Below are 26,905 nucleotides of genomic sequence, written 5' to 3' on the forward strand. Positions count from 1 at the left end.
TCATTGCAACCTTGATGCTAGGAAAGGATTCTGGAACAGTAGTTCTAAGCTTCTGATCTGCAAAAGAGAGCTTAGAGAGAGGATGGTCGCAATGCCGAGTTGAAAATGCAGAAGATTAATAAAGGGACTGTTTGTAAAGGGTAAGCAGGGTTTGGGGAAGCTGGCAGGAAAAGTGAAGTCTTCTGGGCTGGCAGTAGCAGGAAGTTGTTACCTACTACGTTCTAGACCTGAAGGGCAGAGAATAAAGTGGTTACTGGAGCTTGGAGAAAGTAGCTATATGTTCATGTTGCCCGACAAAGCTGCAGCCATTGATGGAGAGTCTCAGCCAGCCTCAGTAACCTGGGGGTGGGAGCCAGGAGAGTAAGTTCCTCTGTCTCACTTTCCTCCTCCCCTGCCCCTCTTGCCAGCCAAGCTGGGCCAGAAGGCAGAGGGTGGTGGGTCCTGTTAGTTGTCCATCCAGTGCCCCTTCTAGGGCATAGAGTAGCGTGGAGATGGGTGAGGATGGGTGTGGGGGCAAACAATATCCCCCACACAGGGGCTATAACTAGATGCATCATTGTCAATATATCTTGAGGAATTTAAAGGCAAAGAAGGGGAATAAGCAGAAAATCAGTGGTTAAACCTGACATGAAAGAGGATGAAAAAATTAGCTGGGCCAAGTACAGTGGCTGAATTCTAGCACTTTGGGAGGTTGAAACAGCATGATCGCTTGAACCCAGAAGTTTGAGACCAGCCTGGGCAGCATAGTGAGACTCTTGTCTCTATTTTTTTTTAAATTATAAAAATTGGCCATTTATGGTCCCAATTATTTTTTTAAAATTAGCCAGGGGGCCCATGCCTGTGGTCCCAGCTACTTGGGAGGCTGAGGCACGAGGATTGCTTGAGCTGGGATTTGAGGCTGCAGTGAGCCTGTGATCATGCCACTGATTTCCAGCCTGGGCAACAGAGTGAGACTCTCCAAAAAAAAAAAAAAAAAGCAGAGAATGGATTGGGAAGTGGGATGATGCTGGACATGGAGGAAGAAGGACAGAGAAAGCCAGTGTTGGTTTTCTATGAGAGGGCAAGGTCATCAGCCCTCCAACAGAATGAGGATAAAAAGTCTGCAGCTGGTTATGAGTGAGTTTGTGAGGTCAGCATATGGACTTTGGTATGTATAGGCACAGAGTTCTGGACCTTGCTAATATACCTCCACAGCCCTTCTGAAACTGTTAGAAAGTTAGGAATATGAGAGAAAAACAGGAAGGGGAGAGTCAGTATGAACAGGAAGTACATTGGTAGATCTTTTTTATTTATTTCTTGAGACAGAATATCGCTTTGTTGACCAGGCTGGAGAGCAGTGGTGGGATTTCAGCTCACTGAAACCTTTGCCTTCCGGGCTCAGATGATCCTCCAGTCTTAACCCCCTGAGTTGCTGGGACTGCAGGCATGCATCACTACGCCTGGCTAATTGTTGTATTTCTTATAGAGATAGGGTTTCTCCATGTTGCCCAGGCGGGTCTCAAATTCCCAAGCCCAAGCCATCCCCTTGCCTCAGCCTCCCAAAGTGCTGGAGTTACAGGTGTGAGCCACTGTGCCCAGCCTCTTTTTTAGAGTATGTATGCAAGTTCCTTGGGTGACTTACTCCTTTGGGGTATCAAATTTTCCTTACTACTGTTTGTATTCATTTTTCATTTAAACAAAGGAATTCAGGCATTTACTATCACTAATCACAGTGCCTTAAAACTAACTACATTGATGCTTTCCTTTTTTTAAGATGATGGGATAGCATTGGAATTATCTCTGTTAGTAGTTTTTGTTGTTTTAGAGACAGGGTCTCTGTCACCCAGGGTGGAACACATTGGCACATTTATAGCTCATTGCAACCTCGAACTCCTGAGTTCAAGCAATCCTCCCATCTCAGCCTCCTGAGCAGCTGAGACTGTAGTCACACCTCATCACACTGTGCATTAAAAAAAAATTGTTTTTTATTTTTTGTTTTTGTTTTTTTGGTAGAGATCATGTTACTCAGGCCTGTCTTGAACTTCTGACCTCAACGATCCTCTCATCTCAGCCTCCCTAAACACTGGTGTTACAGGTGTGAGCCACCTTTACACAGCCTATTACTTTTATAGCTCCAGGTTTACATTTTCTGTTGTTGATATATACTACTTGGTTTTCTTAATTGGTTTACTTGGAATTCCTAAAAAAGATAAATCTGGACAACCACCTTCTGGTACTCAGGTGCTTCATGTATACCAAGAATATTTAGCATGACTGGAACACTGCAGGAGGTATTTGGCCATGAATTTCTTTTAATTCCATAAAATAGAACCATAGCAGTAGGGAAAGGGGCATAATACAGAACAGGAAATCTTCTGGGGAGGGCTGAGAACAGACCTGAGATGGAATCCTTCCTGTATCTGTTTTTCCTGTCTGGAGATAGGGCAGCCTGAGGCCTGATGTGCTGATGTTTAAAGTAGCCTTTAGCTCTTGGTGGCTCCTATTTACGAGGAATATGGGACAAGTGGCAACATTGTTTATACACTCAGATCTTCAGAAGCCTGGTTTTATTTCCAGAAGGATTAATTAAACAACATGTAACATAGTTTATTATAGATAGCATCTCTTGAGAAAGCTTTTCATTAGTTTAAACTGCCAGTTTTAATGTTTTTGTTCAATTTAGCCCCCATTCAGCCTTGTTTTATCATTTAGAGAAGGCCACTGGCACTGAGGAGTAGAGCAGGAGCACATCACAGGCAGAAAAAAATATTAATACTGATGTAGACAAAATTGCTCTTGTTAGTCCTAAGAATGATGGGGGAGGTGAGAAGCCAGTTGTAACAGTATGGAGGTCCTTATGAGAGGGCAGGGGTGAAGGGACAGATTTATTGTGGTTGGCTACCCACTTTCAAGGCCAACCTCACAGGACAACTGGCATCTTTTACTGACCGTATGGAAGACCCTCTGGGCAGTGTAATGTTAAGAACATGGCCTGTGCTCAGCCCTGCTGCTTAGGAGCTTTGTGAACTCTGCTTCTGTTTCCTCATCTGTGAAACGATCATGTTAGTGTTGTGAGGATTAAATGAGTGAGTGTGTGTGAAGTACTGTAACAGTGTCAAATGTCATCATCACCATTTGAACAGCTATTTCCTACTGCCCAGCAGATTCATTGGCACAAAGCAACAGCTGTCTGTTGCAGAGGCGTTTTGATTAGGATGAGAATTGATTTCCTTTAGATTGTGACATTATTTGTATGTGAATGTTTAATGATGGTTTTGGGTCATATGACAGTATTTCAAACTTAAGGAAGTGGATCCTTGTCTAGCTGTTTTAGACCTAAGATATTTCAAGATGTGGGTCAGGCTTTTAGAATTTGGAGTTACTGGCCATCTTCTGCTCTAATCCATATTTACTTTCTGAAGTCTTTCCTCAACATTTCTCATGTGGACTCAAGCTGGGTCTCTCCCTTAGAACTGAACCCATAGGATTTGACATGCGAGGTCTTCAGCATCCTCCAACTCTGCTTTTAGGTTGATCATACTCTATTTTCAATTTCTACAGTTCTCTCATGCCACTCCCACAGCACCATCTCTGAATATGTGAGTTCTAGCCCAGTTCTCTTAAGGCCTAGTTCTTACACCGTTTATTCATTCACACAGCCTGCCGTGTGGCGATGTGAGGATTACAGCAAGGAATAGGCAGTCTCTGCCCTTTAAGGAGTTTACATTTTAGTCTGGAGGGAGACAGACAGTAAACAAGTAGCAGGTATGTGTCTGTTTGGAGTAAGTACAGGGCCAGGCAGGGGATAAAACAGGGGAGGGAGTTGGAGGCAGGGAAAAGGTGTAGAACTAGCTGTTTTTAATAGAATGACCAGGGAATGAGTGACATTTGCCCAAAGACTGGAGGGAGAGCAAGCTGTCTTGCAATGGGAGAAGAACGTGCAGGTGAGAACAGAGGTCCTGTGTAGATATGTGGTGGGCCTGTTCCAGGAACAGAGAGGCTATGGGGCTAGAGCAGAGAGTGGTAGGGAAGGAGGTCAGAGAGGTCGTGGGATGGGAGCAGGGCCTTCCAGACCATTTTCCCAAGGAATGAGATAGGAGCCACTGCAGGGATTGGAGAGGATGAATCTGACTTACATTTAAGAGGATCATTGACTTTGCTGCAGGCAACTCCATTTTCAGCTCCCCCAGGGGAACTAGAAAACTAGCTTCATAAACAATTGTAACTAAACTGTCTATTAGTACCTTACTTTAGTCCCTTTGTGTTTTGGAACTTGTTTTTTAAAATAATTGGTTCTAAAGTTTGGAGCAAGTTGGCCTTGTCTGTTCATTTCTGACTGAGGATACAGGCCCAGGCGAAAGGAAAAAAAAAATGGCTCGATTGATTAAGAGAGATTAAGTGGCTGAGTCAGGTAACTTTGGAAAGAGTCTGGGTCCTTAGGCTTGAAGGATTCCTATTTTCCTCTGTTTTTTGCTGTCCTCCAAGATGATTGCTTCAAATTCTTCTTTCATAGTAATGGCCAGTAATAACTGAATTTTTTAAAATGTGGCAAATAAAAATACCACTTGGCCGGTAAAGGTGCTGGAACTTACTAGAAACCCCCCAAAATAATCTGGAAGGATAGTGCTATTCACTGGCTTGAGTCTAGCCCTTTTATACCTGGAAATTGAGGGAGAGTAGTTGAGAGAGGGGTGCCTTCAAAACAGTCATATGCCAAGAAGAGGTTGACTCCAAAGTTTGTGTGGAACCCATACGGACTGAGTGTCCTGGAGTCAGCAGTCATCACAGGTAGTTGGCAATTACAGTAAACCTGCAGTAATCTGCATTTGGACATAAGGCATCGGCTGAAGTTCTCTGGCCAATTCTGTTTCATGTTAGAGAGTGGCGATCAGCAGCCAGTGTTAAAACCCGCAATTCAGTGATTACTCTAATACATGAAAGCAGAGAAATGAAAGTAGTGGCTTATGTCTACAATCCCAAAACTTTGGGAGGCCGAGGCAGGAGGCTCGCTAGAGGCCAGGTGTTTGAGGCTGCACTGAGCTATGACTGTGCCCTTGCATACCCCAGTCTGGGCAACAGAGTGAGACTTTGTCTCAAAAAAATAAGAATTTGTTTTTTCTTACCCATCCCGCCATAACTGAAAGACTCATTGACAAATTGCTATTTTTCATTGACAGTAATAACACAACCCTATATTTTAATCCAGTTGAGTTTAGGGGCTCATTTGTCTAATAATGAAGGCAATTACTAGATATATGAGACATACATGTTTTTGCTATATTGGATTTGTATGCACTCAGAGCATTTCTTTTCATTCTGCTGCAGATTCCTGCCTCACTCTTCAGGCCTTTTTTCTGCCTATGTGTGTTTTCAGAAGTGGATAGGATAAAACATCAAAGATGAAATTCAAGGCCGGGTGCAGTGGCTCACACCTGTAAATCTAGCACTTAGGGAGGCCAAGGCGGGCAGAACACAAGGTCAGGAATTCAAGACCAGCCTGGCGGGCATGGTGACACAGGCCTGTAGTTCCAGCTCCTCCGTAGGCTGAGGCAAGAGAATTGCTTCAACCTGGAAGGTGGGAGGTTGCAGTGAGCCGAGATCGCACTACTGCACTCCAGCCTGGGCAACAGAGCAAAACTCTGTCTCACAAAAAGAAAAGAAATTCAAACCAGTCAGCTTCACTTGGGCATCTGAATCATCTTATCCCCTCCATCATCGTGACTTGATTTTATTTGTATCAAGGAGATGCATGTCTAATGTTTTTCTTTCTTTTCTTCTGTTTCTAGGAGGGCTGTTGGCCTGCTGCTGTGCTGCTGAACAGTATGCAGTCCTTTAGAGAGCAAAGCAGTTACCACGGAAACCAGCAAAGCTACCCACAGGAGGTACACAGCTCATCCCGGATAGAGGAGTTCAGCCCTCGTCAGGCCCAGATGTTCCAGAATTTTGGAGGTGCAGGTGGCAGTAGTGGTGGCAGTGGCAGTAGCAGTGGCGGTGGACGACGAGGAGCAGCAGCTGCTGCAGCAGCAATGGCTAGCGAGACCTCTGGCCATCAAGGTTACCAGGGTTTCAGGAAAGAGGCTGGAGATTTTTACTACATGGCAGGCAACAAAGACCCTGTGGCTACAGGAACCCCACAGCCTCCTCAGCGAAGGCCTTCTGGGCCTGTGCAGAGCTATGGACCCCCTCAGGGGAGCAGCTTTGGCAATCAGTATGGGAGTGAGGGTCATGTGGGCCAGTTTCAAGCACAGCATTCTGGCCTTGGCAGTGTGTCGCATTATCAGCAGGATTACACAGGGCCTTTCTCTCCAGGGAGTGCTCAGTACCAACAGCAGGCTTCCAGCCAGCAGCAGCAGCAGCAGCAAGTCCAGCAGTTGCGACAACAGCTTTACCAGTCCCATCAGCCCCTGCCGCAGGCCACTGGCCAGCCAGCATCCAGTTCATCCCATCTACAGCCAATGCAGCGGCCCTCAACTCTGCCATCCTCTGCTGCTGGTTACCAGTTAAGAGTGGGTCAGTTTGGCCAACACTACCAGTCTTCTGCTTCCTCCTCCTCCTCCTCCTCCTTCCCTTCACCACAGCGTTTTAGCCAGTCTGGACAGAGCTATGATGGCAGTTACAGTGTGAATGCTGGATCTCAGTATGAAGGGCACAATGTGGGTTCTAATGCACAGGCTTATGGAACACAATCCAATTACAGCTATCAGCCTCAATCTATGAAAAATTTTGAACAGGCAAAGATTCCACAGGGGACCCAACAGGGGCAGCAGCAGCAGCAACCGCAGCAGCAACAACACCCTCCTCAGCATGTGATGCAGTATACCAATGCTGCCACCAAGCTGCCCCTGCAAAGCCAGGTGGGGCAATACAGCCAGCCTGAGGTTCCTGTGAGGTCCCCCATGCAGTTTCACCAGAACTTCAGCCCCATTTCTAACCCTTCCCCAGCTGCCTCTGTGGTTCAGTCTCCAAGCTGTAGTTCTACCCCATCTCCTCTCATGCAGACTGGGGAGAATCTTCAGTGTGGGCAAGGCAGTGTGCCTATGGGTTCCAGAAACAGAATTTTACAGTTAATGCCTCAACTCAGTCCAACCCCATCAATGATGCCCAGTCCTAATTCTCATGCCGCAGGCTTCAAAGGGTTTGGACTAGAAGGGGTACCAGAAAAGCGACTGACAGATCCTGGGTTGAGTAGTTTGAGTGCTCTGAGTACTCAAGTAGCCAATCTTCCTAACACTGTACAGCACATGTTACTTTCTGATGCCCTAACTCCTCAGAAGAAGACCTCTAAGAGGCCCTCATCTTCCAAGAAAGCAGACAGCTGCACAAACTCTGAAGGCTCCTCACAACCTGAAGAACAGCTGAAGTCCCCTATGGCAGAATCGTTAGATGGAGGCTGCTCCAGCAGTTCAGAGGATCAAGGTGAGAGAGTGCGGCAACTAAGTGGCCAGAGCACCAGCTCTGACACCACCTACAAAGGTGGAGCCTCAGAGAAAGCTGGCTCCTCACCGGCACAAGGTGCTCAGAATGAACCCCCCAGACTCAATGCTAGTCCCGCAGCTAGAGAAGAGGCCTCCTCACCAGGTGCTAAGGACATGCCATTGTCATCCGACGGGAACCCAAAAGTCAATGAGAAGACAGTTGGGGTGATTGTATCCCGGGAAGCCATGACAAGTCGGGTAGAAAAGCCTGGTGGACAAGATAAAGGCTCCCAAGAGGATGATTCTGCAGCCACTCAAAGGCCATCTAGCAATGGTGGGGCAAAGGAAACCAGTCATGCATCACTTCCCCAGCCAGAGCCTGCAGGAGGAGGGGGGAGCAAAGGAAACAAGAATGGCGATAACAACTCCAACCATAATGGAGAGGGAAATGGCCAGAGTGGCCACTCTGCAGCAGGCCCTGGTTTTGCAAGCAGAACTGAACCTAGCAAATCTCCCGGAAGTCTGCGCTATAGTTATAAAGATAGTTTCGGGTCAGCTGTGCCACGAAATGTCAGTGGCTTTCCTCAGTTTCCTTCAGGGCAAGAAAAAGGAGATTTCACTGGTCATGGGGAACGAAAGGGTAGAAATGAAAAGTTTCCAAGCCTCCTGCAGGAAGTACTTCAGGGTTACCACCACCACCCCGACAGGAGATATTCTAGGAGTACTCAGGAGCATCAGGGGATGGCTGGTAGCCTAGAAGGATCTGCAAGGCCCAATGTCTTGGTTAGTCAAACCAATGAATTAGCTAGCAGGAGCCTTCTGAACAAAAGCATTGGGTCTCTATTAGAAAATCCCCACTGGGGCCCCTGGGAAAGGAAATCAAGCAGCACAGCTCCTGAAATGAAACAGATCAATTTGACTGACTATCCAATTCCCAGAAAGTTTGAAATAGAGCCTCAATCATCAGCCCATGAACCTGGGGGTTCCCTCTCTGAAAGAAGATCAGTGATCTGTGATATTTCTCCACTAAGACAGATTGTCAGGGACCCAGGGGCTCACTCACTGGGACATATGAGTGCCGACAACAGGATTGGGAGGAATGACCGTCTCAATCCAAGTTTAAGTCAGTCGGTCATTCTTCCAGGTGGTTTGGTGTCCATGGAAACAAAGCTGAAATCCCAGAGTGGGCAGATAAAAGAGGAGGACTTTGAACAGTCTAAATCCCAAGCTAGTTTCAACAAGAAATCTGGAGACCACTGCCATCCTTCTAGCATTAAGCATGAGTCTTACCGTGGCAATGCCAACCCTGGAGCAGCAACCCATGATGCCCTTTCAGACTACGGCCCACAAGACAGCAGACCCACGCCAATGCGGCGGGTTCCTGGCAGAGTTGGTGGTCGAGAGGGCATGAGGGGTCGGTCTCCTTCTCAATATCATGACTTTGCAGAAAAATTGAAGATGTCTCCTGGGCGGAGCAGAGGCCCAGGGGGAGACCCTCATCACATGAATCCACACATGACCTTTTCAGAGAGGGCCAACCGGAGTTCTTTACATGCTCCCTTTTCTCCCAACTCAGAAAGCCTGGCCTCCGCTTATCATGCAAATACTCGGGCTCATGCTTATGGGGACCCAAACGCAGGTTTGAATTCTCAGCTGCATTATAAGAGACAGATGTACCAACAGCAACCAGAGGAGTATAAAGACTGGAGCAGCAGTTCTGCTCAGGGAGTAATTGCTGCAGCACAGCACAGGCAGGAGGGGCCACGAAAGAGTCCAAGGCAGCAGCAGTTTCTTGACAGAGTACGGAGCCCTCTGAAAAATGACAAAGATGGTATGATGTATGGGCCACCGGTAGGGACTTATCATGATCCCAGTGCTCAGGAGACTGGGCGCTGCCTATTGTCTAGTGATGGTCTGCCTAACAAGGGCATGGAATTAAAGCATGGCTCCCAGAAATTACAAGAATCTTGTTGGGATCTTTCTCGGCAAACTTCTCCAGCCAAAAGCGGTGGTCCTCCAGGAATGTCCAGTCAAAAAAGGTATGGGCCACCCCATGAGACTGATGGACATGGACTAGCTGAGGCTACACAGTCATCCAAATCTAGTAATGTTATGCTGAGACTTCCAGGCCAGGAAGACCATTCTTCTCAAAACCCCTTAATTATGAGGAGGCGTGTCCGTTCTTTTATCTCTCCCATTCCCAGTAAGAGACAGTCACAAGATGTAAAGAACAGTAACACTGAAGATAAAAGTCGCCTCCTTCACCCATCAAAGGAAGGCGCTGATAAAGCATTCAATTCCTATGCCCATCTTTCTCACAGTCAGGATATCAAGTCCATCTCTAAGAGAGACTCCTCCAAGGACCTTCCAAATCCAGATAATAGAAACTGTCCTCCTGTTACTCTCACAAGCCCTGCTAAGACCAAAATACTGCCCCCACGGAAAGGACGGGGATTGAAATTGGAAGCTATAGTTCAGAAGATTACATCCCCAAATATCAGGAGGAGCGCATCCTCGAACAGCGCAGAGGCTGGGGGAGACACGGTTACTCTTGATGATATACTCTCTTTGAAGAGTGGTCCTCCTGAAGGTGGGAGTGTTGCTGTTCAGGATGCTGACATAGAGAAGAGAAAAGGTGACGTGGCCTCTGACCTAGTCAGTCCAGCAAACCAGGAGTTGCACATTGAGAAACCTCTTCCAAGGTCTTCAGAAGAGTGGCGTGGCAGCGGGGATGACAAAGTGAAGACAGAAACACATGCAGAATCAGTTACTGCCGGAAAGGAACCCCCTGGTGCCATGACATCCACAGCCTCACAGAAGCCTGGTAGTAACCAAGGGAGACCAGATGGTTCCCTGGGTGGAACAGCACCTTTAATCTTTCCAGACTCAAAGAATGTACCTCCAGTGGGCATATTGGCCCCTGAGGCAAACCCCAAGGCTGAAGAGAAAGAGAATGATACAGTGACGATTTCACCCAAGCAAGAGGGCTTCCCTCCAAAGGGGTATTTCCCATCAGGAAAGAAGAAGGGGAGACCCATTGGTAGTGTGAATAAGCAAAAGAAACAGCAGCAGCCACCGCCTCCACCCCCTCAGCCCCCACAGTTACCAGAAGGTTCTGCAGATGGAGAGCCAAAGCCAAAAAAACAGAGGCAAAGGAGGGAGAGAAGGAAGCCTGGGGCCCAACCAAGGAAGCGAAAAACCAAACAAGCAGTTCCCATTGTGGAACCCCAAGAACCTGAGATCAAACTAAAGTATGCCACCCAGCCACTGGATAAAACTGATGCCAAGAACAAGTCTTTTTACCCTTACATCCATGTAGTAAATAAGTGTGAACTTGGAGCCGTTTGTACAATCATCAATGCTGAGGAAGAAGAACAGACCAAATTGGTGAAGGGTAGGAAGGGTCAGAGGTCACTGACCCCTCCACCTAGCAGCACTGAAAGCAAGGCGCTCCCGGCCTCGTCCTTTATGCTGCAGGGACCTGTTGTGACAGAGTCTTCAGTTATGGGGCACCTGGTTTGCTGTCTGTGTGGCAAGTGGGCCAGTTACCGGAACATGGGTGACCTCTTTGGACCTTTTTATCCCCAAGATTATGCAGCCACTCTCCCGAAGAATCCGCCTCCCAAGAGGGCCACAGAAATGCAGAGCAAAGTTAAGGTACGGCACAAAAGTGCTTCTAATGGCTCCAAGACGGACACTGAGGAGGAGGAAGAGCAGCAGCAGCAGCAGCAGAAGGAGCAGAGGAGCCTGGCTGCACACCCCAGGTTTAAGCGGCGCCACCGCTCCGAAGACTGTGGTGGAGGCCCTCGGTCCCTGTCCAGGGGACTCCCTTGTAAAAAAGCAGCCACTGAGGGCAGCAGTGAAAAGACTGTTTTGGACTCGAAGCCCTCTGTGCCCACCACTTCAGAAGGTGGCCCTGAGCTGGAGTTACAAATTCCTGAACTACCTCTTGACAGCAATGAATTTTGGGTCCATGAGGGTTGTATTCTCTGGGCCAATGGAATCTACCTGGTTTGCGGCAGGCTCTATGGCCTGCAGGAAGCGCTGGAAATAGCCAGAGAGATGGTGAGTATAAGAAATCTCTTACCAGCTTGGGATTTTTATTTCATTTGATTCCTTCTCTCCCATGTTTTTGTTATATATTACGTGATTATTCCTCCAAATTAAACCACCTATCCCTAAATGATGGACAGAAAATGAAATAGGTAATTTGGAAGATTTGTGTTGACTTCTAAAATCATTTTTCATTTTTTCAAATCTATAATACTTAGGAAGCATACTATATTTCTTTCTGAAACATTTCATTTCTTTAGGATTACTAATTCATGTGTTCATTTGCTCACATCTTTTCTAACCCACATTTTGAATTGGGATATTTATTCTTTAGGTCTATAACTGTTATTCTGGGGCAGTTGATCATCATCATCTTCATTTCTTTCTCTCCTCTGTTGAATGATCTGTTTTCTAAATCCCTTGCCTTCCTCATTCTTAAAGTGGACCTTCATTTAAGGGCGTGCATCATCCTTTAATAGTTCTGTGAGAAAGGGTGCATTGGAATGTAAAAATGTTGAGATCCTGTATATCTGAGCATGACTTTATTCTAGCCTCATGCTTAATTGAGAGTTGGCTAGGTGTGGAATCCTAGATTGAAAGTGAGTTTTTCTCACTCTCTTGAAGTCATTGTTCCTGGTTTGTCCTTTAGCTCGCAGTGCTGCAGTTGAGAAGACTGGAGCCATTCTGATTTTTCATCCCTCAATGTGTGTTCTGTTTATCTCTTGGAAAGTTGGAGGATCTTCTCTTTTTCCCTAGGGTCTTGAGATGTCAAAATGATACGTCTTGACTAGGTCTCTTCATTTATTATGTTGGCTACTCTGAGAGCTTATGTATGCCGACATTTCCAGTTCAGGAAATTTGTCAAGTGGTAGTTCTCTGAAAATTTCCTTCCCTCCATTTTCTCTGCTCTCTCTTTTTATAATTCCTATTAACATAAGGCATTTTACATCCTTGATTCAGCCTCTGTTTTTATCTTTTTTCTTCTGTGTTCTATCTCATTATCTTTTTGTTCTGAATTATCTATGCTTTCTTCACCTTTAACAGCTGATCTTTTTTTGTTTGTTAGTGGTTTTGTTTTTGTCACTTAAGCTGGAATGCAGTGGTATGATCACAGCTCACTGCAGCCTCGAACTCTGGGGCTCTCTAGTAGCTGGGACTAAAGGCATGTGCCACCATGCCCAGCTACTTTTTGTATTTTTTGTAGAGACAGGGTCTCACTATGTTGCCCATACTGGTCTCAAACTGCTAGACTCAAGTAGTCTTCCCACTTTGGCCTTCCAAAGTGCCAGGATTAGAGGCATGAGTCACAAGCCATACTGCCCAGCCTTCTAACCTTTTATTTACTTATTTTTTTCCTGATATTTTGAAGAGCTTTTTTTTTTTCTTTGAATGTACTGATTTTTAAAGAATCGTCAGAGCCAGCTGGACATGGTGGCTCATACCTGTAATCCCAGCACTTTGGAGGCCAAGACAGGCGGATCGTGAGGTCAAGAGATCGAGACCATCCTGGCCAAACATGGTGAAACCCCGTGTCTGCTAAAAAAAAAAAATAGAAAAATTAGCTGAGCATGGTGGCACATACCTGTAGTCCCAACTACTCGGGAGCCTGAGGTAGGAGAATCACTTGAACTGGGAGGTAGAGGTTACAGTGAGCTGAGATCGAGCCACTGCACTGCAACTGGGCAGCAGAGCAAGACTGTCTCAAAAATAAATAAAAATAAAAGAATAATCAGACCCTAGTTTATGGCTGTAATTGTTTCTCTCACTTCTTGTGAATACATTGTAATGTGGTTTTGGTTTTTGTTTTTGTTTTCAGACAGTTTCACGCTCTTACCCAGGCTGGAGTGCAGTGATGTGATCATGGCTCACTGCAGCCTCCAACCACTGGGCTCATGGGACCCTCCCAAGTAGCTGGACCGCAGTTGCATGTCAGTATGCCTGGCTGATTTTTTTTTTTTTTTTTTGCTTTTTGTAGAGACATGTGCATGTCACTTTGTTGCCCAGGCAGGTTGGTCTCAATCTCCTAAGCTTAAGCAATCCTCCCATGTCAGCCTTCCAAAGTACTGGATTTATAGGTGTGAGCCACCACACTTAGCTTTTTTGTAATTTTGAAAAATCTTTGTTTCCTATTTTCTCTTTCTTGTTAGAGTATCTTCAGATGTCTTGATTTATATTTTTAAGAGATAAAGATGTTTTTAAAAATGGTTTGAAGCTCTGTGTTAAGAGTATGGGCCAGGCTTGTTTGCCTATGGTCCTCTCCATAGAACAATAAGCCAGCCTGCCAGCATATAGGTCTTTTCTCTGAGTTGAGTTTTCCCAGAGGAAAACAAAAAATTTTTGTTTTGTTCCAGAGAAGAATCTTGAGATTTCCTGTCTAGAGGTGCAAGGTTGGCTGCCAGCATCCTAAAGCCAAGTGGAGAAGGGAATGGTAGGGTTGTGGGGATGGGAATATGGGCTCATCATTCAGTGTGTGGACTTGGACAGTTTCCCACCTGTTTTCGGTAGATGAGGACAGTTACCTGGTTGGATTGAGTTAAGGATCTAACTCTTCTTAGAAACTCTGGCCTAATGCTCTGTTTTTCAGCCCTATATTGCACCCCCACTTCTTGAGGCATCTGTGCCTGCCCAAGCTCTGTGCCATGAAGTGGCGCTGGCTAGTGGCTCCTCCACTGCACTCATCATACTGTCTGCTTCCTTTCAGTGCACAGAATCGGTTACTCTTCATCTTTCCTATTTCCAATGTCCCATTCCTGGTGCTGTTATGAGTTTATCTTGCAAGTTTATCCACTTTTTTGTGGGAAGGGATCAGATGTACAACTGTATATTTAGTAGTCTACCATATTATTTATAACCGTCTGGCAAAAAGGAAGTGCCCGTAGACTATAGTTAAAAAAAAAAAAAATCAAATGTGAAATATATATAGAAATTAGAACATTTTAATTCACTCACGCAAGGAGCTTGCCCCATGCCCTCAACCCCCAAAATTATGGTCTTTTCTTTTTCCCTCCTTCTCTCTCTCCATTATTAACATCACTGTTTAACTCCAAGTTTGAGGTAGAAGATTTACTTCTAAGAAGTTTATATGCAGTGACATTTTAAAATGCCAAAATCCTAGAAGGATGTAACATTTAAGACCCTAAAGTACAAAATTCTGTAGTCATATCTGAGCACTCAAAACAATACATTAATTGTCTTACTTGCTTCCCAACTTTCCTCGGAAAGTCACAGTATTTGGTGGGGTGTTTTTTGTTATTTTTTTGAGACAAAATCTAGCTTTGTTGTGGGGTTTCACCATGTTGGCCAGGCTGGTCTGGAGCTCCTGACCTCAGATCATCCATCAGCCTTTACCTCCCAAAGTGTTGGGATTATAGGTGTGAGTCACTGCGCCCAGCCTATTTATCACGTTTTGATGTGCATACGTGTATGCAACCCTCTGACAAGTGTTTTTTTTTTTTTAATTTCAACATTTATTAACATATTCAGCACAATTTTTATGTGTAAACTTTTAGGCATTCTGTAGCAATAATTGGTAATCAGTAAACAGGCTAAATCTTCCCCAGCAAATCTCTAGATCCTGCATCTCAATCCAGGTCGTCTTTATACAAAATAAAAGACTCCCTATAATGATGCAGCCACCATAGATCACAGTTAATTGAAAGGTTGGTAAAACAGTGGGATGCCTTTTAAGCTACCTAATCAGAAATACCTGTCTTCAGAAAGTGACTGTTCAGGCTGCCGTGGTGGCTCACACCTGTAATCCCAGCACTTTGGGAGGCTAAGACAAGTTGATTGCCTGAGGTGGGTCACATAAGATCAGGAGTTTGAGACCAGCCTGGCCAACATGGTGAAACCCCGTCTCTACTAAAAGAATACTTAGCCGGGCATGGTGGTGGTCGCCTGTAAGCCCAGCTACTCAGGAGGCTGAGACAGGAGAATGGCTTGAGCCAGAGGTTGCAGTGAGCCAAAATTGCACCACTGCACTCCATCTTAGGCAACTGAGTGTGGGACTCTGTCTTAAAATAACAAACAAATTAGGCTTGTCTCTTTGAGCTGATGTACCACTGTGACTACGAGATCTGTTTCTAGTTTTTATTTACCTAGCTTCTATTCTGCTTTTCTCAATGCACTCAAGGACAAATTAAAATTACACTAACTTGCCTTTTATTTAATTTGACAGATGATGTTTCAGTTGTCCAGGATACTTTCAGTCTAGTTTTATCTTAGTAGGTTTTAGCAGATATATTCAATTTTGGTCTTTCTTAATGAGCATGCCCTCAATCCTATCATGTGAGATAAAGCCACATATATTTCATTAGAGATCCATTTTGGCCTATGTATTTATCAGGTGTTTTGACAGGCATGATGTTATAATACAATAATAGAAAGTCCTCAGGAGGCATTGCTCCTCTCCCTGTGTCACACTGCTCTGAAAATTGCAGAAAATTAGAACATTCTATATTTAAAAATGGCCTTCACTTCCCTTCCTTTTTCCCTTCCCACAAGTGTGGCACTTGTGAATCATTCATTTCAGTGCAGTCCCCTTAGCTTCTGTCCAACATTGACCCCTGTTTGTTTGCCTTGGTATAATTGTGTATGTGAATCACAATGACCCCTGACATGAATGATATTACAGAGAAAATTGCCTCTAAATGGGTATGGGTATGGGTATAACTTGGTATTTACAAATCACCTTTGAGACACTGAAGAATGCGAAGGCCTGCAGGGATGTGGCAGAAGGTGGGGATCTGGTGGCCATGGATCCCTTGAGGCTGCACACCCTACTACTAGGGGAGTCTTTGCTTGTTCCCCTCTCATAGAAGGTGCCCCTCTCAAATATATCTTTCCAAGCCCCTTGGAAAATTCTTAATCTTTTTTGTTTTATCTGACAGTGTATGTTAAAGAACTGGTTTTAGGTTAATTTTTCTTTTTTCTTTTTGTTTTTATTTAGTGACAGGTCTTGCTCTCTTGCCAAGACTAGAGTACAGTGACACAATCTCAGCTCACTATAGCCTCCTTGTGGGTTTAAGTGATTTTCCTGCCTCAGCCTCCTAACTGGGACTGCAGGCATGCACCACCACACCCGGCTAATTTGTGTATTTTTAGTAGAGAAGAGGTTTCACCATATTGGCCAGGCTGGCCTCAAACTCCTGATCTCATGTGACCCACCGGCCTGAGCCTCCCAAAGTGCTAGGATTACAGGGGTGAGCCACGATGCCCAGCCGATTGTCTTTTTGAATCAGTATATTAAAGATTACATTTAGGGTTTAGTTTTTTAAATTTTATTTAATTTTTGAGACAGGGTCTAACTCTGTCATCCAGTCTGGAGTACAGTGGTGTGATCTCGACTCACTACGACTTCTACCTCCTGTGTTCAAGCGATTCTCCCACCTCAGCCTCCCGAATAGCTGGGATTACAGGTGTGTGCCACCACGCCCAGCTAATTTTTGTATTTTTAGTAGAAATGAGGTTTGACCTTTTTGGCCAATCTGGCCTCGAACTCCTGACCTTAAGGAATCCACCCTCCTTAGCCTCCCAAAGTGCTGGGATTACAGGCATGAGCCACCATGCCTGGCCAATGTAGGGTTTATTTTTAATACAATTTTAAATAACAGATAATTATTAATACTTCCCCCATCTAACAGACTCACATCTTTCTTAAATTTACTTTAAATTGTGATGAAAAACATTTTAAAAATATAAAATTAATAGATTGCATTATGAAAATGAAAAGCACATATTAAAACATCACAACGGATGAGTCAGAAAGGTACTCTCTCTAGTTTAACTGTAGAATAGAACCATTAGTCTACGTGCTCCCTAAATTCTCAACTGTGTTTCTTGAAGGTGGTCATTTCCAGAGCCTGGCAACTTGGCTACTGTTCGCCCCCATTCTGGTGAAGGCTCCCTTCAACTCCTGTTCTCTGCTCCTAACTCTAGTACCTCACCCCCACCCCGACTCCTGCCTGATTGTTTTTCCTGGGCACCTGCTACACTGCCCTTTCTAGCATTCCCACACTCCCTTTCTCCATCTCCCTCCGACCTGCTCCTTGAAAGCACTTGTTCTTTGTTACCACTGCTGGGACCCATCTTCCTTCCACACTCTCAGGGTTAGGGCGGTGGCACCCTATTCCCCTTTCTGTTCCCATGGCTTTCAGTATATAGCAGAGTTGTGTCTAATTTACCTGTTTTTCCTAATACTGTGTAGTAGATGTTTTTATATCACTACATAATGACGTTGACACTAAATTTCCAGAGAAAGGTTCATTTTCTTTCAGGATTTTGTCCAAGTTCTAGGGAATATTTTTATTTCAGACGGAGTTTTGCTCTTGTTGCCCATGCTGGAGTACGATGGTGTGATCTTGGCTCACCTCGGCCTCTGCCTCCCAGGTTCAAGTGACTCTCCTGTCTCAGCTTCCCAAGTAGCTGGGGTTATAGGCATGCACCACCACACCTGGCTAATTTTGTATAATTCTAAGGAATCTTTTTTTTTTTTTTTTTTTTTTTAATGAGACGTTGTCTTGCTCTATCACCAGCAGGCTGGAGTACAGTGGTGCAATCTCAGCTCACTGCAACCTCTGCTTCCCGAGTTCAAGCGATTCTCCTGCCTCAGCCTCCCAAGTAACTGGGATTACAGGCACGCGCCGCCACACCCAGCTAAATTTATATTTTTAGTAGAGACAAGGTTTCACCATGTTGGCCAGGATGTTCTCGATCTCTTGACCTTGTGATCTGCCTGCCTTAGCCTCCCAAAGTGCTGGGATTACAGGCGTGAGCCACCACGCCTGGACTTATTGTAAGGAATATTAAATGAAATTTTCAGTTTTGAATTTTATTGCATATATTACCTTATAGAATAAATCATGACAAATAGAAGGACTCAAATTTTTCTATGATTTATTTCTTGATTTTTTTTTTGTTTTGTTTTGTTTTCCTTTTTAGAGTTGAGGGGACGATGTGGGCAGCATTACACTTGATTTTAAAGTAAAGTTTATAAGAAGTACATGATTCTTTGAAAATGCCAAATCTGGGCAAGGTGGCTCATGCCTGAAATCCTAGTATTTCAGATCACCTGAGTCCAGGAGTTTGCAACCAGCCTCGGCAACATGGCGTAACTCTATCTCCACCAAAAATACAAAAATTAGCCAGTTTCATAACCCAGTCTCTAAATAATCAAAAATAATAGATAAAAATAATAAAAAAAATGTCAAAGGACCATAAACAAGAATATTGATAAACAAGCCCCAAAACATAAGCCGTTATATATTAATTACTCATCCCTGGGATGTTAAGGTAATTATTACTAATCTGTTAAAAGAGCTAACAGCAAATAGCATGTAAAAGCAGGCATCCTTTTCAATTCAACAAATACCTGAGTCTCTAATGGAAAACCAGTTGAAATGTGAAGTTAAACTGCTATCAGGGAACTTTGAGGGTGACTCAGCCTCAGCCTCAGTCTCAGCCCCTTAGCTGGTGTGTGGTTAAAGAAGCTCTATGTCAAACTTTCTGAATTTCATGCAGGAAGGTTTCTGTGGTTCTGCAGAAAGCAATGCGTTGCCGCACCAAGGTCCTGCATTAGGACTTTGATTTTTCCAAAAGATAGGGCTTCCTTCATCCAATACTCTCAGAAAAATGGAGTTTCCTCTTCACCCCAACCCCAGGCCAATTTTGTGGGACCCTTAGGGCCTGCAACTGCAGATCAGTTTCATTCCATTTATTGGAAAAACGTATGAGAAGGAAAAAGCAAGTGAGGTAAACACTTGCCCCAGAAGGTCCTGGCTTTTGCTATTTTGCTCAACAGCTGTGTAATAGGGAGGCCTGAGAGAGAGCCCTGGAGTCACGCTGCTTCATATGAATTCAAGGACTTGATGTTTATTTGCCAGGTCACTAGCTTAAGTCACTTAACCTCTGTGCTTCACTGTCCTCATCATACAAAGTATGAAAACCGACAGCACCTACAGTAAAGAGGGATGTTAGAAGGATTAAATGTAATACTCTTTGGAAAGTGCTTAGAGCAGTATTTGGCACATTTCAACGGTTGAGATGGTTTCAGAGGAAATGCGAACTGCAGACTGGTGTCCACCATCAGATGGTGTCCTCCCTAGTTGTTTTAGTAAAGATGTGTTTTCATTAGCAAGCTTATTCAGAGTTCCTGTTATAGTTCATCCTAGTGATCTTCCCAGGGGTGTTCAGAACTCATTCTCCTTCAAAGAGAGTTGTCCTGTGTGAAAAATAAACATTTTCTCCTTCTTTTTACTCTTGTTGGAAACTCAAGTTTGCTGCAGGAGGAAGGGTGGCAGGGTGTGAGGTATTTCAGGTGCAACATTAATTTATGTCTTATGAAATAGCATCAGCCAATATCAACACTCTGAAAGGAGCGGAGGCAAAAGGGAGGGAATAAAATCTACCTTGCATGTCAGGTAAAAGCATTAATAGTGTGGTGAGATGACAAAGTTTTGATAGTGATTATCTAAAGCCAAAGAAAAGAGTCTGCCTGGAAGTACAGATAGTTTTTTTTGTTTGTTTGAGACTGAGTCTTGCCCTAATTGCCCAGGCTGGAGTGCAGTGGCACAATCTCGGCTCACTGCAACCTCCACCTCCCAGGTTCATGAAATTCTCCTGCCTCAGCCTCCTGAGTAGCTGGGATTATAGGCACCTGCCACCATGCCTGGTTAATTTTTGTACTTTTAGTAGAGACGGGGTTTCACTATGTTGGCCAGGCTGATCTTAAACTCCTGACCTCAAGTGATCTGCCCACCTCAGCCTCCCAAAGTGCTAGGATTACAGGTGTGAGCCACCGTGCCCGGCCTACAGTTGTTTTTTAAGGTAACTTTTTAACATGTCAGCACTAAAATAAGGCCCAAAATAAGAATTCTGAGTTTGTGCGGTATACCCTCAGAATGATTCAGGACAAATACTTCCCTGTAGCATTCCACCTCCTCCCCCAAAACAGTGATATATCAAGAATATGTCAACTCCAGAGGGCTTATATTAGTCTGTTCTTCCATTGCTATAAAATACCTGAGACTGGGTAATTTATAAAGAAAAGAAGTTTAATTGGCTCATAGTTCCGGAAGCTGTACAGGAAGCATGGTGCTGGCATCTGCTCAGCTTCTGGGGAGGCCTCAGGAAACTTACAATCATGGAGGGGAGGCAAAGCGGGGAGCAAGCTTCTTGCATGGCAGGAGCCAGGAGCAAGAGAGAGTGGGGGGGAGGGGCTGCACCCTTTTAAAAAAAAAACATATCTTGTGAACTCACTGTCACAAGAACAGCATCCCCATGATCCAACCACCTCCTACCAGGCCCTACCTCCAGCATTGGGTACTACAATTCAGCATGAGATTTGGTGAAGACATAGATCCAAACCATATCAGGACTCTGTTGTTTTGAAGGATTTAGCCTTTAATTTACAGGCAGTGCAAAACCACTAGTGATTTCTAAGTGTGTAAATCACATGTACAAGTTTGTGTTTTATGAAGGAAACTCAGGAAATAAGTAGGGAGAGATCAGAAGCAGGCAGATCAGTTGAGACGCTGCTCTGGGATTAATTTGTGCCAGAGCTGACAAGGACTGACTATCTGGTAGACGTGGGAGTCAGATGGATTGGATGGATCAGAGAAACATTTTGGGATTCAAAGTTGTTAGATTTTTTTTTTTGAGATGGAGTTCTGCTCTGTCACCCAGGCTGGAGTGCAGTGGCACAATCTCCGCTCACTGTGACCTCCACCTCACAGGTTCAAGCCATCCTGCCACCTCAGCCTCCCAAGTAGCTGGGGTTACAAGCATGCATCACCACGCCCAGCTAATTTTTGTATTTTTAGTAGAGATGGGTTTTCTGCATATTGGTCAGGCTGGTCTCAAACTCCCCACTTCAGGTGATCCACCCACCTTAGCCTCCCAAAGTGCTGGGATTACAGGCATGAGCCATCTGGCCCCGCCAAGTTGATAGATTTTAAACATTGACTAGATGTGGCAGGTTTGGGTAAGTGAGGAGGCAGAGGTCAAGGATGAAGTTGAGGTTTCTAGCTTCAGCAAGTCAGTGGGTGGAGTTAGGGGTCGTCAACATAACAATAACCGAAAGAAGGGTTGAAGAAAAGAGATTTAGATTTGCATTTAATGTGTACTAGACAAATACTAGATAGGAAGACAGTTCAGCCCAATATACATGCTGAGATCAGTCAACACTAGATTCTAGTATAGCATTTTAAATAAAAACTGGTTGCTTTCTTTTAGCCTTTTCAAATAGATGTAAGTAAACTGGTAAAATTTTAAATCCACATTGAAAGAAAGTGGAGAGAAAAATAGGAAATCATGAGGTCTGTGTCTTTTTTTTTCTTTTTTTTTCTTTTTTTGAGACATTATCACTTCACCCAGACTGGAGTGCAGTGGCACAATCTCGGCTCACTGCAACCTCCACCTCCCGGGTTCAAGCAACTCTCCTGCCTCAGCCTCCCGAGTAGCTAGGCCTACAGGTGTGCCCACCACGCCTGGCTAATTTTTCTATTTTTAGTAGAGATGGGATTTCACCATGTTGACCATGCTGGTCTTGAAATCCTGACCTCGTAATTCACCCACCTCGGCCTCCCAGAGTGCTGGGATTGCAGGTGTGAGCCACCACGTCTGGCCTTTTTAGGCTTTTGAAATAATTTTCCCAAGATATTGACAATGTGGTGGAAAGCCAAGACTGTGCTTAATTATACTGAGAAAGAGCATGTATCAAACATTTGATTGGTCTGAAGAAAACCTCTCTGTTGTGCACAGTGTCACCCTATTTCCTCAGTTTCAGAATGCAGCTTGAGTGCCATTATGCACGGAATTGAGGCTAGGCAGAGTGCTTGCACTTTACTCTCCAGTGAAATGGGTTCTGAAGTAGGAATTGTCCCTCTGCCCATAGGAAGTGGCAAGAAACATGGGAAGAGGCAGAAGAAAAGATAAAGTGGCCACAGGGTTTACATGAGGTGCTGGTACCATTATGCTGGTCGAGATTCCCAGTTGTACTCCTGAGTCATGAAAAATATTTACATATTTGCATAAAAGTAACAGTATTATTCGTATTGTAAAACAAATGGAACTGTTAGTAAAAGGAAGTCAGCCACAATCCTGATACCCAGCATATCTCCCTCTTTCCTAGATTTTGTCCATGTGCTGATGATTTAACTAGATATAATAGTGTAATACAGTCAGCTCCCTCCCCATGTTCATGGGTTCTACATTCTTGGATTCAATCAACAGCAGATTGAAAATATTTGGAGGGAAAAATTTCATCTGTTCTGAATATATGCAGACTTTTTTCTTACTCTCTAAATGATACAGCATAACAACTTTGCCTAACATTATTTACATCATATTAGATATCATAAGTAATCTCGAGATGACTTAAAGTATACAGCAGGATGTGCTTAGCCTACATACAAATACCATGCTATTTTATATAAGAGACTTGGGCATCATGGAGTTTGATATTGGCAGAGGTCCTGGAACCAGTCCTCCGTGGATACCAGGAGCGACTGTAATGACTGCTAACATGTACTGAATGCTTTCTAAGCACTATACATGAATTATCATATTTAAATCTCAAACCAACCCTTTTTGGTGGGTCTCATCACACTCAGGTGAGAATATTTGAGGTCCAGAGAGGAACCTGCCCAGGATTCAGACATCGTGAATCTCCATCATCACACTATAGATAGAAGTCTGTGTTGCTTGTTTCACTTAATTTTGTAGTTTTAATTTTCATACTAATCTGTGATTTTTTTTTTTTTTTTTTTTTTTTTTTTTGTCTTAGTGTCAGTATAATGTAATTGCACTTTTATCGAGGTGAATTTACTGCCTTTTTTTTTTTGAGATGGAGTTTTGCTCGTTGCCCAGGCTGGAGTGCAACGGTGTGATCTCGGCTCACCGCAACCTCCACCTCCCGGGTTCAAGCGATTCTCCTGCCTCAGCCTCCCGAGTAGCTGGCATTACAGGCATGCACCACCACACCCGGCTAATTTTTTGTATCTTTAGAAGAGACAGGGTTTCTCCATGTTGGTCAGACTGGTCTCCAACTCCCAACCTCAGGTGATCCACCCACCTCAGCCTCCCAAAGTGCTGGGATTACAGGTGTGAGCCACCGTGCCCAGCTCTAATTTATTGCTTTCTATGGAACAATAAACATCTTTATTATTTTTCTATTTAAAGAAAATAGCTATTGAACTGCTAGGTCAAAAGGGGCCAACTTTGTTATGGTTTTTGATAGGCATTGTCTTATGGTTTAACCAGCAAAGGGCCATACAAAGGCATGAGCATCCATGAGGACAGGTGAGCCTGCATTTACTACTACCTCAGTGGCGCTGGACCTTCTTTTTAAACTTTTAGTTCATTTTATTAGCAATATTAATGTTCCCTGTTAATTTTGTGTTTAATGTCCATTAGTTATTAATTTGGCATTTTATTCTCAATTTGTTGTTATGTACATATTTTTCCTAGCCAGAATCACTTTTCTGGAAAATTCAGATGTATGGAACTCCTTTCTTTAGGGGTGCCCCTAAATTAGGCATTAGTAGAGCTCTTAAAAAGTTTCTTATCTAGAAATTAGATGACAATAGAGGACTCTGAAGGATGAAACTAACTTTGCTGGAAATCAGGTAGCCTCCTTGGTGGATATTATTCCTGTGAGCTTTTGAGTTAATGTGGATTTGTTTTGTGTCCCCTCCCCCCTCAAGACTGAGTCTTGCTCTCGCCCAGGCTAGAGTACAGTGGCATGATCTCGGCTCACTGCAACCTCTGCCTCCCAGGTTGAAGCAGTTCTCCTGCATCAGCCTCCCAAGTAGGTGGGATTACAGGCGCATGCCACCACGCTGGGCTAATTTATGTGTTTTCAGTAGAGAGGGGTTTCACTGTATTGGCCAGGCTGGTCTTGAACTGCTGACCTCCTGATTCACATGCCTCGGCCTCCCAAAGTGCTGAGATTACAGGCATGAGCCATTGTGCCCGGCCGATGTGATTTTAAAGGAAGCAAATATGGGCTAGCATCAGCCTTAGAAAATTGTGTCATGTGTTGGTTTAGTAAACATATGCTCCTGTCTGTAAACTTATTGGTGGAAATTAAACTGAAGAGAAAAGTCAGCCCTATCTGATGCTGTCCAGGTAAACCTGCTAATAGTGCAGTGATTTGGTTGTATGCACTTAAGAGCTGACCCTTAACCTGAAAGCATTGGCTGCATACTGCTGTCAATTAACATGCCTTATGAAAATAGAACTGAAGAACTGCTACATAGGCAGATAGACAATACCAAGGTCAACAGAATGACAAATTTCCAGTGGAACTAAAATCTGAAGTGGTGCTGGTCCCTTCTGATGGACTGGCACCACCGGTGGGATCTGGCTGCCCTGACATTGTTCAACTTTGGAGGCATCTCATCTCTTACATGTTTCACTAAGCAACTAGTGGAAATTTCTAGTCAAATGTATTTTCATCTAATGAGTCTCAGGCTTGTTCATTGTGGCTGGCTCCCATGTTGTTCTAGACTTTGAAAGCTGTGATTATGAACCTTAAAACTTATTTCAGACAGATGTCAGGTGGAGGCCTCTGGTTTGCTTGAAAGTTACTTTTGTTTTTTCATACAAAACTGGTTTGCTAGGATAATAGTGTAATTTGTTAGGATGAGTGTTAAGACAGTCACCAAAATATTGTTTGCTTGTTTGTAGGTAGGGTTCCTTATCGAAGTAATAAAAATATACTAATGCTTTGAAATGAAGCCCTCAAAAATGAAACGCATTTGTTGGCTGGCACAAGACTTTGTGTCTCCCTTCTCTTCAGAGAACAGGCCTAGGCATTTTAATCCACTGTTGTTTGTGAGAAGCTCATTGATTTAAAACCAGCTCACCTGTTACCTCATTTCCCCCCTACCCCCGCCAAGCAAATGCTGCCCAGAGGCATTCCGATTTTATGTGTTAAGCTACTTAGCACCCGTGGGTCAGATCCTCCAAGTCATTCCAGTAGTGGCAGGTCCAAGTGCCACCTCAAGGGCAGGGCAGGGCTCTGAGACCTTACTGACTCAGCCTTCCCTTTGCTGGTTACACAGACCCAACGGTATCCAGAGACTATGCACGTGCTCAGCTAAGATGGAACTGTTCTTGGTGTGACTACCAGCTTACCTGATTGTCTTCTCACTGGATAGGCTCCCCAAGGGCTGAGTTGACCCCAGAGCTCACCCTAGTGCCTGGCATGAGGATGATCAGTACAGGGTAAATTTGTGACTGTGGCTGGGTTCTTTCTTAAAGAGACACATGGGAGCAATGTAATGTTTAGTGGAAGGAAGTGAGCCTTTGGATGCCATTTAAAGTATGTATGTTTAAGAGTATGTAATACGGGGCCGGGTGTGGTGGCTCACACGTGTAATCCCAGCACTTTGGGAGGCTGAGGCACGTGGACCACCTGAGGTCAGGAGTTAGAAACCAGCCTGGTCAACATGGGGGAAACCTCGTCCCTACTAAAAATACAAAAATTAGCTGGATGTGGTGGGGGGGGGCACCTGTAATCCCAGCTACTCGGTAGGCTGAGGCAGGAGAATCGCTTGAACAAGGAGGCAAAGGTTGCAGTCAGCTGAGATCTGGTCATTGCACTCCAGCCGAGTGACAAGAGCGAAACTCCGTCTCAAAATAAAAATATGTAAAATTGGATATAATTTGTGAAAATGCTGGTCAGAATTTTAATGTATGTATAAAAAATTAAGGAGATGTTAAAGCATGTTTTGGTAGTGAGATTGACTTTTATTTATTTCTCTATGCAACCTTATAGTTTTTGGGGGAAAAAAATGAATGGATGAGAGATGGATGACCAACAGTATTCTTAATTTCTTGTTCTTGTGGTTCTTTGTAAGGCACAGTATGCCAGGAACAGGTTCTGCCTTCATTATAGAGGGCATCTGTATGAGGTTTTGTTGTTCATGAGTTTTAGTGTATGGCTCTTGTGACAAAAATATGAATTGCCACTGGGTGAATGTAATGCAACCTGAATGTTGAAGAAAACAACTCCCAAATTCCCACCAAATCTGTTCTTCCTCCAGGATCTCCCAAGAGAACAGGTTTGATGGGGATTCAGGAGTTGTATTTTGTTAACGTTAAGTCTGAGATGCCTCCTAGACATTCAAGTGCAGTATGACCATTTCAGAATGAAGGAATTCCCTATAGATAGTTTTTTTGCAGATAAAAGCAGCCCCAGCTTACATTAACTGAGCACTTGCATAAGTGCTGGGAGGCATGATGTCTGGATACCATGAGGACTGTAAGCTTGGAGAAGCTGCTCCTAACTCAGCCAAAGGGAAGGCTGAGTCAGTAAGACCTCAGAGGCCTGCCCTGTTCCTGTGGCACTCAAGGTTGCCACTATTGGAGTGACTTGGGTTTGAAGCATGAGTGGCAGGAGAAATAGATAGGCACATATCAAGAACCACACCCTGCTGCTTTGCCAATCTGCCCCA

The 26,905-nt window shown here is 44.3% G+C and overlaps 1 protein-coding gene across 6 annotated transcripts in view; it reads left to right on the forward strand.

Moving 5' to 3' along the window:
• Positions 1 to 26,905, forward strand: part of TCF20 (transcription factor 20) — a 193,626-nt gene that overhangs the window by 134,645 nt on the left and 32,076 nt on the right. For 5 of the 6 annotated variants that reach the window (XM_035265931.3, XM_035265939.3, XM_035265934.3 and 2 more), the window contains exon 2: positions 5,766 to 11,459. In XM_035265931.3, the coding sequence (XP_035121822.2) occupies positions 5,802 to 11,459 (5,658 nt within the window). In that variant the 5' untranslated portion in view covers positions 5,766 to 5,801. Of the gene's footprint in view, positions 1 to 5,765; positions 11,460 to 26,905 lie in introns of those variants that run through there. The other variant, XM_054244917.2, reaches the window with a different exon arrangement.

This window comes from Callithrix jacchus, chromosome 1 (genome assembly GCF_049354715.1).
Source record: "Callithrix jacchus isolate 240 chromosome 1, calJac240_pri, whole genome shotgun sequence".
Taxonomy (NCBI): domain Eukaryota; kingdom Metazoa; phylum Chordata; class Mammalia; order Primates; family Cebidae; genus Callithrix; species Callithrix jacchus.